At 33.9% G+C, this 16,489-nt stretch overlaps 1 protein-coding gene across 3 annotated transcripts in view; it reads right to left on the bottom strand.

Moving 5' to 3' along the window:
• Window positions 1-3,178: 3,178 nt before the first annotated feature.
• The window catches only part of LOC145666534 (zwei Ig domain protein zig-8-like), a 721,413-nt gene continuing 708,102 nt past the window's right edge, over window positions 3,179-16,489 (bottom strand). For 2 of the 3 annotated variants that reach the window (XM_081733839.1, XM_081733840.1), the window contains one exon: window positions 3,179-9,286. In XM_081733839.1, coding sequence (XP_081589965.1) covers window positions 9,180-9,286 — 107 coding nt within the window. In that variant the 3' untranslated portion in view covers window positions 3,179-9,179. The remainder of the gene's footprint in view (window positions 9,287-16,489) is intronic. The other variant, XM_081733838.1, reaches the window with a different exon arrangement.

Here is a 16,489-nt window from a genome sequence, read left to right as displayed (position 1 = left end):
TACTAATCTTCAGAAACTAGTAGTAACAGTATTATTCAAATAGATAATCAACAACATTTAACTAGATTAAAGAAACGATAGACACAAATGCTCAAGCAAATTTGAACTTGTAGAAATGAGATATTAAAGAAGACCAAGTTTTATATATCGAGATAATAATAAATCAACAAATCAAGGTGGCTCATATGTTTTAGATTTGCTTCAAATTTTTCAAAAATGTTGTGGTACCCAAACATAACACACTTGTAAAATTTTACAGCTCTACTTCAAAGGTGACTCTTGTAGGAGTCATTCAAAATTTTGAGGTTTTGTTCAAAAAACACCTAAGTCCGCCCTCGACTTAAAGTACTGAAACTGCTAGATCTCTGGAGATATTGAAGCTATTTGAAAATGGTTTTCACTAAAACAGTCTTAGAATTTGTAGAATTTAAAACATTGTGGTAATGAATTTCCCAAGTGGGGGTAAGCATACGAATTTCACCATCAAAGAGAAAAATAAATGAAAAAATAATGTCAAAATGTGGCGATTATTTCTGAAAAAGGTCCACCTAACATCAACCTTAAATTTTCAAAGTAAATAGCTGAGATGTTCCTCTTTAACATAAAAAAATTAGGAGGGTGTTTTGGTACGTTCAAGAAAAACAAATTATGACATAATGTAAGTTGAGGGCGGATTTAGACACTTTTTGCACAAAACTCCCAAATTTCCAATGACTGTTTCCAGTTTTCCACGATGAATATGTTTAAAATTGTCAAGACTGAGGTGATTTAATAAATGAATTATGCCAGAAATTTGAACTTCAAGTACCATTGCTGAAACATCAGATTCTGTCATTAGTTTCAAAATCATGGACTAATATCAAAGCTGCTGAAACATTTCAGACAGCCGAGTATCTTGTCCGTAAAGCCCAGAAGATCAGAAAGGAGTATAGTTAACATTATATGCTTTCCAAGCTATTCTTTTGAAGTACGTTAATGATGTTCTTCCTCAGATTAAAGACGTTATCTACTTTAGAGATGGATCAGCAGCCTGACATAAAAACTATAAAGAAAACTATGTCAACTTATGCCTCCATGAGTGATTTTAGACTCACTTGTGAGTGAAACTATTTTGCCACAAGCCACGATAAGAGTGTTTGCGGTTCCATAGGTGGGACGCTGAAATGTCTAGCTAGGTATGCTAGTTTACAGAAGTCACTGGATAACTGGATTGTTACTGTTGCCATTTTCTTCGAATTTTGTCAAACTATAACCAACGTCATACTTTTTTTGTGACGGAAGATGTTGCAAACATTCGTCCAATGCTTCAAAAAAAGACTAAAAAAGCCATTACGTTCCAAGAGACGCGTGAAAATTATCATTATAAACACCAGCCTGTCAAAACGTGAAGTCAGTTGTGTATTCTCTTCAAAGAATCGAAAGTCATTAACATTTCATGTGAGCAATTTATTGCGTGTACTTATGAAAAGAAATGATGGATTGGAAAAATAGTTGAGAATTAATTCACAGGAACATCGTGACTAATGTGAATTTCCTTCATCCCCATGGACCCACGAAAATGTTTTTCTGGTCAAAAACATCTGACACATGCTGGATTCCATACGGAAACTGCATCATTAATATTGAAGTACCGAGTATTTCAATTGGTACTGGCACAAATTACAGCATTTCTGAAGAAGAAATTCTAGCTTTTGAGAAGACTTTCTCTGAAATTGGTGATAAGAGATCTTAGACTCAATATTTAAAAAATTGTTTACAATCAAATAAAGATGTAAATGTTATTTGTGTATTATACGACGATAGTTCACTATTGTTCAATGTTCCTTTTGTTAAATCAAAGAGCACTATATTCTCTGCGTAATAGGCACATATTGTTTTAAAATAACCTTTGTAAATTGCATTTAAGGTATGAGTTTCCAGGTTTTTTCATAAGTATCATCAACCATTGTAAAGGAACATATTTAGCCATGCAAGTTGTATTTCTAGAAAATTAAATAATGAGACCTGACTCGATTTTTTTCCTTCAACATACCAAAAAACATCCTCCTAATTTTTATATGATAAACAGGAATACCAGAGCTACTTACTTAAAGAAATTAGGTTGATGTTAGATGGGCCTTTTTCAGAAAAAAAATGCCAAATTTTGACATTACTTTTTCTTCTTTTTTCTCTTAGATGGTGAAATTCATACACTTAATGACATCGACAATGAATCCAGAATTTCAGGGTACTTCATCACTTGTGAAATTTTGTGACTAAAGGGGGCGCGGTGGCTCAGTGGTAGAGCGTTCACCTAGAGCGCTTGGGGTCCCTGGTTCGATCCCAGCTCGCGCCATGTGGACTTCGTGGTGAACAAACACTGTGCTCGTGGGTTTTCTCGAAGTTCTCCCGTTTCTTTCCCTTTCTTCATTCCACCATTTCATTCATTTCTCATAATCACCGTCTTCTTTAGCCTAACCGGCATGATCTTGGGACGTAAAAACTCAAAGATTTCATTTTTCCTGTGACTAAATTAAAGTTGTTTCAGGAATACTATGTCCTTTTTAGAACAAGGTTTGGCTAAAATACCATGCTCCTTTCCATTCATCTGGGCTTTATGAACAAGATACTTGGTTGTTTGAAATATCTCAACAGTTTTCATGTTATAGACCATGATTTTGGAACTAATGACAGAATCTGACGTGAATAGTTTCAGCAATGGTACTTGAAGTTTCAAATTTCTGGCACAGTTCATTTATTAAATCACCTCAGCCGTGATAAGTATAAACATTTTCAAAGTGGAAAACTGGAAACAGTAATTGGAAATTTGGGAGTTTTGTGCAAAAAGTGTCTAAATCCGCCCTCAACTTACATTATGTCATAATTTGTTTTTCTTGAACATACAAAAAATACCCCCCCCCTAATTCTTTTAATATGTTAAAGAGGAACATCTGAGCTACTTATTTTGAAAATTTAAGGTTGATGTTAGGTGGACCTTTTTCAGAAATAATCGCCAAATTTTGACGTTATTTTTTCATTTATTTTTCTCTTTGATGGTGAAATTCATATGCTTAACCCCACTTGGGAAGTTCATTACTACAATGTTTTAAATGCTACAAATTCTAAGACTGTTTTAGTGAAAACCATTTTCAAATAGCTTCAATATCTCCAGAGATCTAGCAGTTTCAGTACTTTAAGTCGAGGGTGGACTTAGGTGTTTTTGCACCAAACCTCCAAATTTCGAATGGCTCTTGCAGGAATCCCCTTTGAAGTAGAGCTGTAAAATTTTACAGGTGTGTTATGTTTCAATATGGTAATACATACACAAATTTTGAGAAAAATTTAAGATATATGAGCCACATTTCAGCTTCAAATTTGGTGACTTCATATGGAATGACCCAATACACAATTCAGAATGAAACTCGTACGTACCATGCTCTTCAACATTACCTGGCTAATTAATAGAACCACAATAGAATTAGAAGTTCAATCTGATAATAATTTGAATGAATTCGCATGACTAAGTCAAGCGTTGGAAGCGAGAATTGTCTCGCCAGTCATAAACAAACTCGGTCACTCTAAAGTGAAATCCTATTTATTAACTTGGTGAATTATATGTTTCTTCCTCCATAGCATGCATCACGAAATATAAAAGAAAGTGTAAAATATATGTATTGCTTTCCGAATTATATTGAGAAGAAAACTAATAAGTTCATTTATTGCATCAATTGAAAGGAAAATGATGATTAAGAAATTAATTTTCTGAGAGAAAGGTAACTCCGACAAACGATAGAGAGATATTTGTGTTTCATTACATGGAAAGTTGATGGGAAAAAGTTTATAGACACAAGTAAAAGTATAATGTAGAGTTGTTGACATTTTACTAAACTATCAATTCGAAAACACAATGTGCAAATGTGAACATTCCTTCATTGCATGTGATAACTTAAACTAGAATTCGCACTTCTACTGACTTCAGACTAAAGAAAAGGATTGAAATATGGAAAAGAAAAAAATAAGTACCTTTAAACGTAGTTAGAATCCGATAAAATAAGTCTCGTACTTCTCTCAGAAACATTGAAACTTCCAATAACAGCAGATGACCGATGAGTGATAGAAATACATCTATGGAAACTCATTAACAGAAAAAATCATACATGAACTACGCGTTTTCGGTTTGTGTTAATTATGATTTTAATGAAGGCATCGACTTGTCCAGTTTTACTAAAATATAATAAATATAACGAATATTTAAGAAAAAAATTATTAGTTGTCAATACTCTATTTGCAAGGTTTCAGTTACACAGTGTAAATGTTGTTGAACCACTAGTAAACTCTGTACCTGTTGTATAATGCATTGAGTGAAATTAGTATTCTAGCATAAATAAGAAAGTTACTAAATTTGTGGTTTAGTTTCTTTACTACTTTCCATTTTTATTTAAACTATATCCACGGTTCGTTGGTAAAATGAATCGCTATTACGCGCCGATCTAAATAGCTAATAAACTGTTGACAGAACAAACCTGAAGTATAGCAAATTGAAAAGAGATGAAACTATATGTTAAGATATTTACCACTTTATTGGAAAAGGTTCAAAATTCAATCTACAACATTGATATGGATTGGAACATGTTTCTTTCTCAGAAGACTTATTATGCGATTTGGAATTGAGTCATAGAAGTCATGAATATTACGCAAGTGAAATATTACACCTTTCAATCAGTTTTGTGAGAGATGTGAAGGCGGAAATCTGCACCAGCATTGTGTCTGAAAAACAGATTACAATAATGATTAGGTCCAGATATTAGGTGGGCCAGGAGAAGTTCATCTCGATGTTTCTTTAAAAACGCCCCAAAACTCCAAATGTTTGAGTGAGGACATTATCATCTTAGAAAGAGCATATGGATCATGTGTCATGCAACTCGCCTTGGACTGCGATTATCGACAGAGAAAGAAGGAGATGCTCCTTGAGCTCCTGTATCAGTTGGATCTCAGTCCATCCAACAGGACAGCTCTGAATGACAATTAGCTTAATTCTCTCCAGAGCCTGACACTGAACATTTTCCCTCTATCACTGTTCCTTTTCAACGCTGTAGTTTTACCGCATGTTTTGCAGATATATTGGACACTGTCCATTTCGACACACTCAATACATTTGATTTGATTGGTAAATATGTAAGTCTTATGTCTAAAATTTCTTTTGCACTTTTCTTTGTTGACTCTTTTAACTGTTTTTGTACAGTGTGTTAGTAAATACACACAACCTAGATTGATCTTGTATATCTTTTGAAACGAGAAGGCTTTGACTTGGTTGTTGTGACAGTTGTTAGCATTGTCCATACAAATATTTTGACAAGGAAACTAACGACACAATCTGTAACGTTAAGTTTCAAAATTTGTTTAAATGACGAAGAATGACTCAGAAAATTTAATATAGCTGATGACACGTAGAATAGATATACAGCAGTTCTGAATGAAGATGCTTTGTATGTATCAGTATGTAGATCTCTATGGTATGTATCAGTAGACTAAGGTAAGCAATATTTATAGGGTGAAATTGAAACTGATACTACTACTTTTCTGTTTTTAAAATGATAAAGGTTATATTCGAATACTGAGTTAAATGGAGCATTTAGGCAAAAGTATTTTGATAGTAATCCTGCAAAAAAGTTTATCATTCTCATGTTTAATGGCCAATGTGATTTGCCATAAAACAAATTTATCTTTTGCAAAAGTTTACAATAGAAACAATTACTTACGTATAGCTAACAAGCCTCGCTGGCATTAAGTTGGCGCTTTAGAGTATTCAGTGGATTTCACGTTTTCAGAAACGCTCATTTCCGCTCGCTATTATATTCCGTGAAGCTTTATCCTTGTTAATTACTTCCATTTCTGTTTAAATATTTCTTTTCAATTGCTCTATAGTTTTGGAGTTGTTTTCGTATACCTTTGTATATTTCGTATACACTCATTCTCTTATATTCATTTTATATGTTTTTCCTAATAAAAGATAATGTGTTCATAGAAAACCATGCTTGTTGGATTCGTTTTTGAAAATATGCAACGTTGTTCTTATGTGGGTACGAAAATTCATGGTCATGTTGACATCGAGACAAATTTAATGAAAACAAACAGCTTTCACTAAACAGTAAACTAATAATCAGATAACTAACGTCAGCTTTGATTTTGCATCGTGTCAGCGACACCTAGAGTTGTGTGTATGAGCTCTTGTCAGTAGTTATCTCTCAACTTTAACATCAGTTGGTATGCGCTAATTAATCGTGTCGTAATATCAACAAACTTGGATTCAAACCTGAGACATGCGATTTTAGTGTTTCTATTCGCGTGAACCAGTTGAATAGTGTGAATATGTAAATACTATAAAATCGTTAACTAACAGTCGAAGCACGTGTTCATTTGGTTATTTTGAGGAAACAGTTATTCTCTGCGAAAAATAGCTCAGTTAACGGGCTGGAGCAATGTATAGGACTCCTGAAAGATAGTGACAAAGAAGTATAAATATTACACAGAATCGCACAGATCTTCCAAGAATAGCAACCTCTCTTCAGAACAAGTTCAGTGGAAAAACAAGGGAACAGAATGAACATCAACAGCTTCGGAAAAACGAATAGATCTATGGAAGAGCTATATTTAATCGGTATCAAATAGGACGGTGGCACAGCGCTTTCGGATCTATGATCTTGATGGTAGGATTGAGGTGAAGAAATTATTCCTCCAAACAGTAAACACTACAAGGAGATGCTCTTGGGTAAAACAAAATAATTATTGGAATGATAACCAATCGAAAAGAGCACTCTGGATCTACAAATCTATTTTCCAACTTTTCAAGTAAATATTCTATAAGTTTGTGTGTCGTTCTTCCGAAGAGCGCTTTCATCCTGACTGTAAGGCATATACGAGGTAGTGTAACTGCTTGGAGATGCTTTACAGACTGCCAAATTGATAATTTAGTTTGAATTAATGGAATAATGGACAAGAACGCGTTTTACAGCCTTTAGGAAGACACAGAAATCAAACAGGAACGCGAATTTGCGGCAGTAACTTTGTACTATTAAATACAACAGGATTAGCATCCCAAACATTCTTCTAATCTATGTACTTATCCGAAATGCAAAGAAAACGCTTATGTCACCAAGAAATGAAATAGTCGCCACAGTCACTGGATTTAGTAGTCACTGGATTTAGTAGTCACTGGAAAACTCTTATATCACCAATACTCATCGAGCACCTGTAAGATGCACTGCACAAGACAGTCCGTAAATAGATGCCAGAGAATATTCTTAAGAACTAGTGGACTCGCATAGCTTATTAAAATTGGATAAATTAATCAAACAAATACTTAGAATTTGTAATGTTCTTATCAGGGCATATCATTGAACGTAAACATATTCAATAAATTTGTCTCAGTGGAAACAGGATCATATGTTTTAATTTCTTTATATGAGCAATGATGTTTATTTTAAGAACAAGTTCAACAACTTTTTTATTTGAAATATCTGAAAACTTAGTACTATGTTTAGACTTTTAACAGTGCCCATATATCTGTGGTAGTATTTTTGCCTCATTATCGTTGCAATAGTGCACTATTTTTTCTGGATACCTAAAAATAGTCCACAACTGGCATGCTGGCAAGCGACATTCAGTTTTCATTCCATCCGATAAACACCTTCCAAGAATTACCGCGATACCTTTTTTAAAGTTTCTCGCTGTTGACTTATCAAAAATTAGCTTTTGTTTCTTAAAAGATACATTGTGTAATGTAAATCACGTTCTGAAGACGCCTACATTGAAGATTTTCGTATTATGTAAGTAAAAAGAGTTAAAATCTGGCTCAAATCTCTTGACATCAGGTGAAAACCAATTGTGGGCAAGTGGAAAGTTATTTCCTTCCGCATACAAGCTAAACGTAAAACTTCAGCACGAAAATGAGCACTGAACACTATTCTTCTCACTTTAATATTATATCCACTCTAATGACACATATTACTTGCACTGGGCTTACTAAACTTCATTTCTTTCTAAATACAGGTACAACACACAAATAGTCATAAACAAGTGTGTACAAATAAATGTTTTGCCTAAGAGAGCAAGACACACCATGAATGCATACGTCAAACTAAACAAGATTTGGTGTTTTTACTGTGTCACTGAAAGGCAGAATGTTTGTTATAAACATAGCCTGGTCATTAACGTTTTGTTCGAAGTAAAACACAATACTTCGAACAAAGAACATTGAAGAGTAAAGACTATTTTATATTGTCGTTTCTCTGAAGAAAGAAACTTTCAATAAAATATGAGGCACTCCACGTAGAATGGTTATTTTTAATTCTTTAGAAACAATTTAATTTCTCCTAAATATGTTGTCACTATCATGATAAACACATTCGTGTGCAAATAGTATTTCTCCCAAGCCACTAGACATCGTAACTTACTTACGCTGAGTATTGTGAAAAGGAAGATAGAACTTTAACATCAATATCATTGAGCCGGACTGTAACACTTAAAATTATTTTAATTATAAGCTTCCATATTATTTACTTCTTTGTTTTGAGAGCATGAATATGTATCGCATTTCTAATGGAATAATTATGATAAACATAGACAATATTAACAACTGGTGCCATCTTTCTCTCACACACAACTTTAGAACATTATTTATTTAATGCATAATAATTTGTCAAACAATGGCAGAGACTTTCTAGATGTCACACTTAAGTCTAAAGGATGTACTAGTCGTACTTATGTTGAACACGTTGAGAGTGTAAAATATAGATACCGTGTTTGTTTATAATATGCTTTTGAAATCGCATTATATAATCATACAAAATTATTGCAAGGAAAACCAATGTACAACAATGCTACCCGCTAATTTAAATGTGTAAAGTTCATACACAGTTTTATTTTTATATTCAAAACAGAATACAGAAGTAAAGGATCTTAATTTGTTTACTGCCTTGCATAAAAAACTCGATTTACAAAATTTTTCTTGTTGGTTAGAAATATTCCAAATGTTATCAGAAGCCTATCAGAAGTGAGGTAAATTTCCAACTAGTTAATATTATCGTTCGCTTCAACTTCTATTATTTTCTTCGAATTGACATGAATGCCTGATACAGTCTGTATGTAAAAACAAACAGATGACACCTTCACTTATATTTCTAAAAAGACGGTATATAGCGTCATCTATGAACAAAAAGTGTAAGTCCAAACGCAATCCACTTCCAAATATGTAACTTATAATGCCAGGATGCGCTTCCTCCATGCTGCATTGCAGCGGGATTTTCACCTGAAAAATAAATAAATAAATTTTAGTTTAAATTATTTCTTTGTAAATAACTATCGATAATTTCATCTAGAAACATGAGTTTTTTTTTTTTTTTTTAAGATCAAGTTCATCATCGGCAAGAGTATTTTGCTGGTTAGCAAATTAAAGTTTTTGACCACTACATATACAGAAGCAGGTCAGTTAAACTAAATCGACATTCTACAAATCCATATTGGCATACCTAAACGTAGCGCTTTTCTTGACAGAGGAGTTTGATATTTGCCAAATATAACCTAGATAGTTACTTAACCATGAAATATGTCCATAAATGCATTAAATTTACAGATAACACAGAACAAGACATAAAGAAATAACAAAACGTAATTCTACTACACAAAACACTATTTTAAAATATATTTAATGTATATTTAATCTATGAAATTGGTGCTTATTTCATTACGTCCCAGATTTTTTCCGTCTCACACCTCAAAATGGTTTCATATCAGACCGAAATAACCCAGGAAAAAAATTACCTCAGTTGCATAACATTAAATGGTGCCACAAGGGACCTCAAATTCGGCATGCATTTACAATATACATTGTGAGGCAGAGTTTCCTTATAAGTTTGGATGGGCTAGAGAGAGTAAATGTTAATAGAACATATATTACTGTATATTACTATTGTGACTGTCATTTTGAAGTCCGCAATTGATTCAAGTTTACAACTTTTAATAGGATGCGGGTCATATGAGGTAGTTTTGGGTAGCTGTTCATAAGAAAAGACACCTGACGCTGCTTCCAATATACTTTAAAAACGAAAAATTCATGTACCAACTTTCACCGTTCTAAGTTACAAGGATCGCGAAGTACTTAATTTTCGCATAATTTTGGATCCCGTTACGATTGACGATAGATATATCAAAGAAAAATATGATGGAGACATAGATTTACCAAATGTCTTGCCATTTAAAAAATAATCAAAGTTGATGCAGCGGTGTAGGAGATGATTTTTGCTACTGATTTAGTGTCTAGCGGACAAATATAATTACGTTCATTTATATACATACAGCAGATATTGATCTTGCCTCCCTTAAAATGAGAATCTTCAAACATGCTGGATAATAGGTCTCCTTACTTAAATGAGAAATTCATAGACAAAGTTTCAATTTTCTACATTGACAATATAGTGGGGTTTTACGCATAATTTCTAACTCCTTATCGTTTCTTTAAGATACTTAAATCATACCTTAAAAACGGAATTCTCCAAAACACTAAAACTTGGGTTCGTTTATTTTAAACGAAATATTTGCATGTGCTGATTATCTTCCTAAGTAGACAAGATTATGAGACTGAATTTTTCACATACCGGTTCCCTTTCTTTTCTAAGTTGACGGGTTCCTGAGATATTGTATTTTTGGCACAATTTATAAACTTCCTGCAACTCTCTTAAGAAACGTGTATCTTATTAAAAGTGGAAATGTACGTAGGCTGGTCAAAAAAGACTGATCATCAGTGTTTACGAGGTGAATACTTATGGTTATGAGGTGACAAGGCACAGAAAACGAAACACGTCTGTATAGTGGGAGAAGTGACGAATATATCGAGCAAGTTTATATTCTGAGCTCCTTCGTGGCCAAGCGTACGCGCCTTTGACGTTGGAGGCGCGGGTTCTATTTCCGGCGAGAGCTCATGTGGTTCAGATTCCACGTTGTTCAGTAGGACCCGTCTCATATAGCCTCGCTGGTGAAAGGGACGTTAAACTCAGAATCAACTCAAGTTTGAACGCTATGACGTCAGGAATGTGACTTTGGCAGCCATTCAAACACGTAGTTTGTTTCGCATAAAGCAACACGGAAGTGACACGTGATGAACAGTACAGAAATTCTGTTATCTTGCAAATCTCGTGTGTGCTCATTAGAGTGATGATTTTTGAATTTTTTTCTAAAAAATATTTCCTGTAGCACGAATGAATGAACTTTTGTCTATTCATGACTAAAATTGCATTTATTCCATTCAAATATTGAAAAAGGCCACGCACAAAGCACTTTGAAATGTTGTGTTGGCCATTTTAGCATTTTATATAATTATATTAAGATTGTTTACATGTAAACCTAAATTTTGCTGACAAAATAATAATAATAATAATAATAATAATAATAATAATAATAATAATAATAATAATTATTATTATTATTATTATTATTATTATTATTATTATTATTATTATTGAATTACAAGCTGAGCCTTTCTGGTATCAATCTGGTGACGAAGGAGTTTAAATAGGTACCAAAAGTGGAAGTTAAATGGAGATATATCCAGAGTTTATTATTATATTTGAGCAAATAATATTTTAATAGTACCTTCCTTTTTTATTTTGTGTAATAGATATTTGCTTGTTTTTAAACAAATATATGAAAACTCCAATAACAAGTTCTTTAATTTGTTACGTATTTAATATATACGTTAATGCCTTTTTTTATTTGAGTTCCTGAGTAGAAGACAACATGGATAAGGACCTCTAAAAACTGCAAATTGAAAGTCAAGGTCAGGTTGGTTATTCCACTAGCAAACTTGCTGTTGCAAAGCGAAGGAAGGCAATGGAAGTTTCTGTGTCGACATTTACGAGCTCAGCAACACCTTATTGTTACGCAAGTAGCATGGACTCAGCCGACACAGTGAAGAGAGTCCTTGGGAGGATAAGAATGAAGCATCAACGAGCAGAAAGAAGTGTAACTCAACAGGCTTTGCAAGACGCCTTGTTACAAGCTCAGAGCTGTCGTCTCAAGGAGCAGTAAAAGTATGCCGCCAGCTTTCTGGTAAGGGCATTGAAATCCCAACCTCATGTCTGTCAGCAATCCACAAGACTATCTACACGAGAGCTGCTCACGTGAAGAAACACTTGGTGAGCACGGTTCATCTGGAGAAGTGGAGTAAATACTTTGACGGCAAACGCATTGGTTATCTGACCATGGTCCTTAAGAATGAAGCAAAAGAAATTAAGTTGACTGAAACGTTAAGTTGAAAGAAGTTAAGTTCAAACTGAAAGTTGAAAAAGCGCAAACAGACGCATAAGGACTGTAGGATGTATTAGAAGAGTCCAACCTGTAGAGATCAATTGTTATGATTGTTGCCGACACAACAAGTATGAATACCAAGAAGAAAAAAAGGCGTTGTTGTTCGGCTTGAGCAAATGTTTGTAGAGAAAGGTCACTCCAAACTCAAGTCCATCAGTTGCCAGCACCTTGTGCTGGATTACGTTCTTCGTGTTGTTATGGACGATGAGCTACATGAACGACTAAATCACCAAACCTCGAGTACTTCTTTGTATACGATTTGATGAGGAAATATGGTAAATTGAAAGCAAACCTTCAGCAATGGTAAAACTGAGACTAAGGAAACATGCAGCTGGAGAGACGAAGTTTTTCTACTACCTCACTAGCGTCTTCCGTTACTTCACTGAGAGGAGAGGAGTGACGTCCATTTCGTGAAGTTTCAACAGATTCCTAACATAACAATGCACGCTGGAACTCTTGTGACATTCAAGCCCTTCTTGCGTTTATTCTGATGCCTAAAACCAGGAATAGGCTTTGTAAAATCTGTTCATTCATTTCATATTCATAGACTGACCATTGGTTCACCATTCGATTGTTCCATGCTGAAGATGTTGATGAAGTATCTGCATCTCTGAGTGACTACCCAACATGTCTCAAATGCTTGAAAGCCCATCAGAAAGATGTATCTCCAATTAACATTGCCCGAAGCAACCACTGCTGTGAGCGTGTCATCAAAGTTTTGTAAGATTTGTATGACTCCTGTTGCAACAAGAGATTCATACAGTCTACTAGCATTATAGTGAATAATTGATTCCTTTTATGTTTGATTACTATATAATATTGTATATACGTGATTTTAAAACTGGTGATTGGGAAAAAAAGCTGATAAATGACAGTTTTAAAATCATTTTGTGCGAGAGGTATTTTCATCATACCGTCTTAAAACTGAGATTTTAGCTAATCTTGAATGAATGCTCACCAAATTACGATACTGGGAAACGAGGTTGCAAACGAAGTCATAACCTACAACGATAACGTTGTATGTATCATTAGCAATCTGTGCCTATTTACAGAAAGGGATCAGAGGCGAATTATGTGAGCAGTATAATGTATAAAGAAAAAGAAAGACATATAGAGATTTCGAGATATTATTTGTGTAATCGGTAACTAAAATAAGAGTGGTTGTTACTATAACAACGATATAAATAAATATACATGTACGTAGACATCTTGACGAGTAAATAAGTGTGTGTATAAAGGTCTAGATATTTTGTTGGGTGTGCAGAAAAGTTAATTATGTACACTTCTCATGGTCAAATATTAAAAATCAGTTAAGAAAGTGTTAAACGCGTTGAATTATTTTGAAGATTAACTTAAGTACGAACCAGGCCCTTAGAAAAATTGGTGCCTCACCACGGGAGTTATATAATTGTCGTTTCGAAGGTTAGTAAAAACGGCAAGCTTTCAACGCGACCTTAATATTACTATATTGCGGAGTGGAAAAGTAATTAAGCGAAATATGGCCATGAGTACGGAAAGTAATAATATGATTGGTGAACAAAGTGTGTATCCTGAATTGACTCCTAGTGACAATTTGGCTGACATTCTAAAAGATTTGGCTCAACAGATAAGAAACCAGTCCGAGCAGATGAAAAACCAATCCGTGCAAATTCAAGAAAAAATGGACCAGAAACTAACTAAGTTAGCCAAAGACTTTGACGAAAAAATAGTGAAGCTAAATCAATGTAATGAAGACAGATGGGAGCATGTGCAACACCAGTTAAATCAGATGAACTTACATGTGGTGGAAAAACTCGAGAAGTATGAAGAGAAAATAGAAAAAGTTGTACAAAGAAGCACAGAAATGCAGGAATCCATGGATGTTTTAGAATCAACAATTAACGCCCATGAAAACCATATTAAAGTACCGCGAGATGTAGTAAATTTCATCAAAGAAAGATGTATTCCGGAACTCCATCCCAGGATGCCGAAGGCACGAATCATCCTATAGCCACAGGTTGGATACTTGATCATCCTCCCAGAATAACATTGGAATTTGAGGGATCTTCGAGTGGTGCAGAGAGTAGTGACAGAGAAGAACGAGTGAGGCAAACATCCAAGCGCAAACACATCTCCAGTAGAGATATGAAGACATCAGCAGGTAATCAGTTGCGGTTTAGCGAAGTAAAGTCGCTCACAAAGTTTAGTGGCGTGCCAGGACATATACCCGCTAGGGCATTTCTCGAAAATTTTCAGGATGAATGTGAGCTCATGGGTGTAAATGAGTCTCAATTCTTAAAACTATTACCGCATATCTTGTTGCCACCTTGCTTAACATGGTTTAAAGCTATTAGAGGTAATCTTCATACGTATTCAGATTTTAACAGTGCTCTTTTGTCAAATTATGAAAACGATTTTATGGTAGCAAATAGAGATGCTGTTTTGCGAACGAACCACTACAATCCAAAGTTACACCGTAGTATTACTGAATTTGTAGTATCGACATATCATGAGTTAAGATCATTAAATCCGAACCATCCAGAATCCCGAATTATAGCTTCAATTAGGATCTTATTGCCATTTAGACTACAACAGTTGTTAATGTCGGCACAGTGCATAAACTTCAACCATTTAATTATGCTCATTCAGAGTTATGAGAGCCAGTCTGCAATTCAGAATAACAATAAAATGCAGGAAAGAGGTCAGGGTAATTATGCACGTAATCAGACACAATATGCATCTGTTCGTAATGTAGATATACAACCTGAAAATGATTCTAATGTTCGTAGTTTCAATAATAGAACGAGTAGTTATAATGGTACCGGAAATCAAACGCAACCTAACTATAGAATTGGAGGTAGGAATTTTAGAAATAACAACAGGAATTTCAGTAGGAGTAATAGTTATCGTCGATTCTCACAAAATCAATTTGCAGATGGCATAAATTTTGTAAACAGGAATCAAAATATGGTATCATCCTATGAAAGACAAGCACGTACACAAGATTGTGCTATACAATGTTCCTTAAATGAACCCTTCGAGCGTATATCTTGAACTGACAAAAAGGCGTCCGATGGATTTGTATTAATTTGACCTTTGCTTACGTCCATGGTTATTATGTTCTTTATTCGATTTATTATTATAATGTATGTTAAGTAATGTAATTATGTTTGGGATTCATGTATTTTGCAAAGTTATCTCAGAATTACTTATTTGAATATTATAAACATTTAAAAATAAAAGATCGTAATTTTAATGTAAACTTAGGAAAGTAATGACAGGTATATCAAATAGATGCACCTTATTATATGGAAACAGTAAGAATAATGAATATCGAATCTCTTAATTTTTCAAAGTTTATTAATGTATTAAATGATGACCATCAATGCGTTTAAATGTTCCAACTTTGTTGACTTCTGATCCTATCAATATTTAATATTATGAAGATCTTTATTTGTGAATAGTGTTGTTTGTATATGAAGGAATAGTTAATGTTGTACCCTAGAAGGAAACTACCAGTTAGGTTTAATTTTTAAATAGCCTTACTTATGATAATTGTAATTCGTCGTTACTAATACTGAGATATATTGACAAATATAAAAATTTGTAATGTTATAATATATTATATATATAAATGGAAGAGTAAAATATTTGTATTAAAGTTGATATTAAGTATATACGAGGGCTATTCAAAAGGTAGGTGCTTTATAATCTTCAACCCAGGGTTCTTTCCTTCATAGTAAAACTATTATGGAAGTCCCGTTCGAGGCGACATCTACAACGATAACGATGTATGTATCATTAGCAATCTGTGCCTATTTACAGAAAGGGATCAGAGGCGAATTATGTGAGCAGTATAATGTATAAAGAAAAAGAAAGTCATATAGAGATTTCGAGATATTATTTGTGTAATCGGTAACTAAAATAAGAGTGGTTGTTACTATAGCAACGATATAAATAAATATACATGTACGTAGACATCTTGACGAGTAAATAAGTGTGTGTATAAAGGTCTAGATATTTTGTTGGGTGTGCAGAAAAGTTAATTATGTACACTTCTCATGGTCAAATATTAAAAATCAGTTAAGAAAGTGTTAAACGCGTTGAATTATTTTGAAGATTAACTTAAGTACAAACCAGGCCCTTACAAACCCTAGTCACTATAAAATAA

The sequence above is a fragment of the Thermobia domestica genome, chromosome 12, assembly GCF_964235325.1.
Source record: "Thermobia domestica chromosome 12, izTheDome1.hap1.1, whole genome shotgun sequence".
Taxonomy (NCBI): Eukaryota; Metazoa; Arthropoda; class Insecta; order Zygentoma; family Lepismatidae; genus Thermobia; species Thermobia domestica.
The sequence above is the reverse complement of the archived record's forward strand: the minus strand, read 5'-3'. Positions and strand labels throughout refer to the sequence as shown.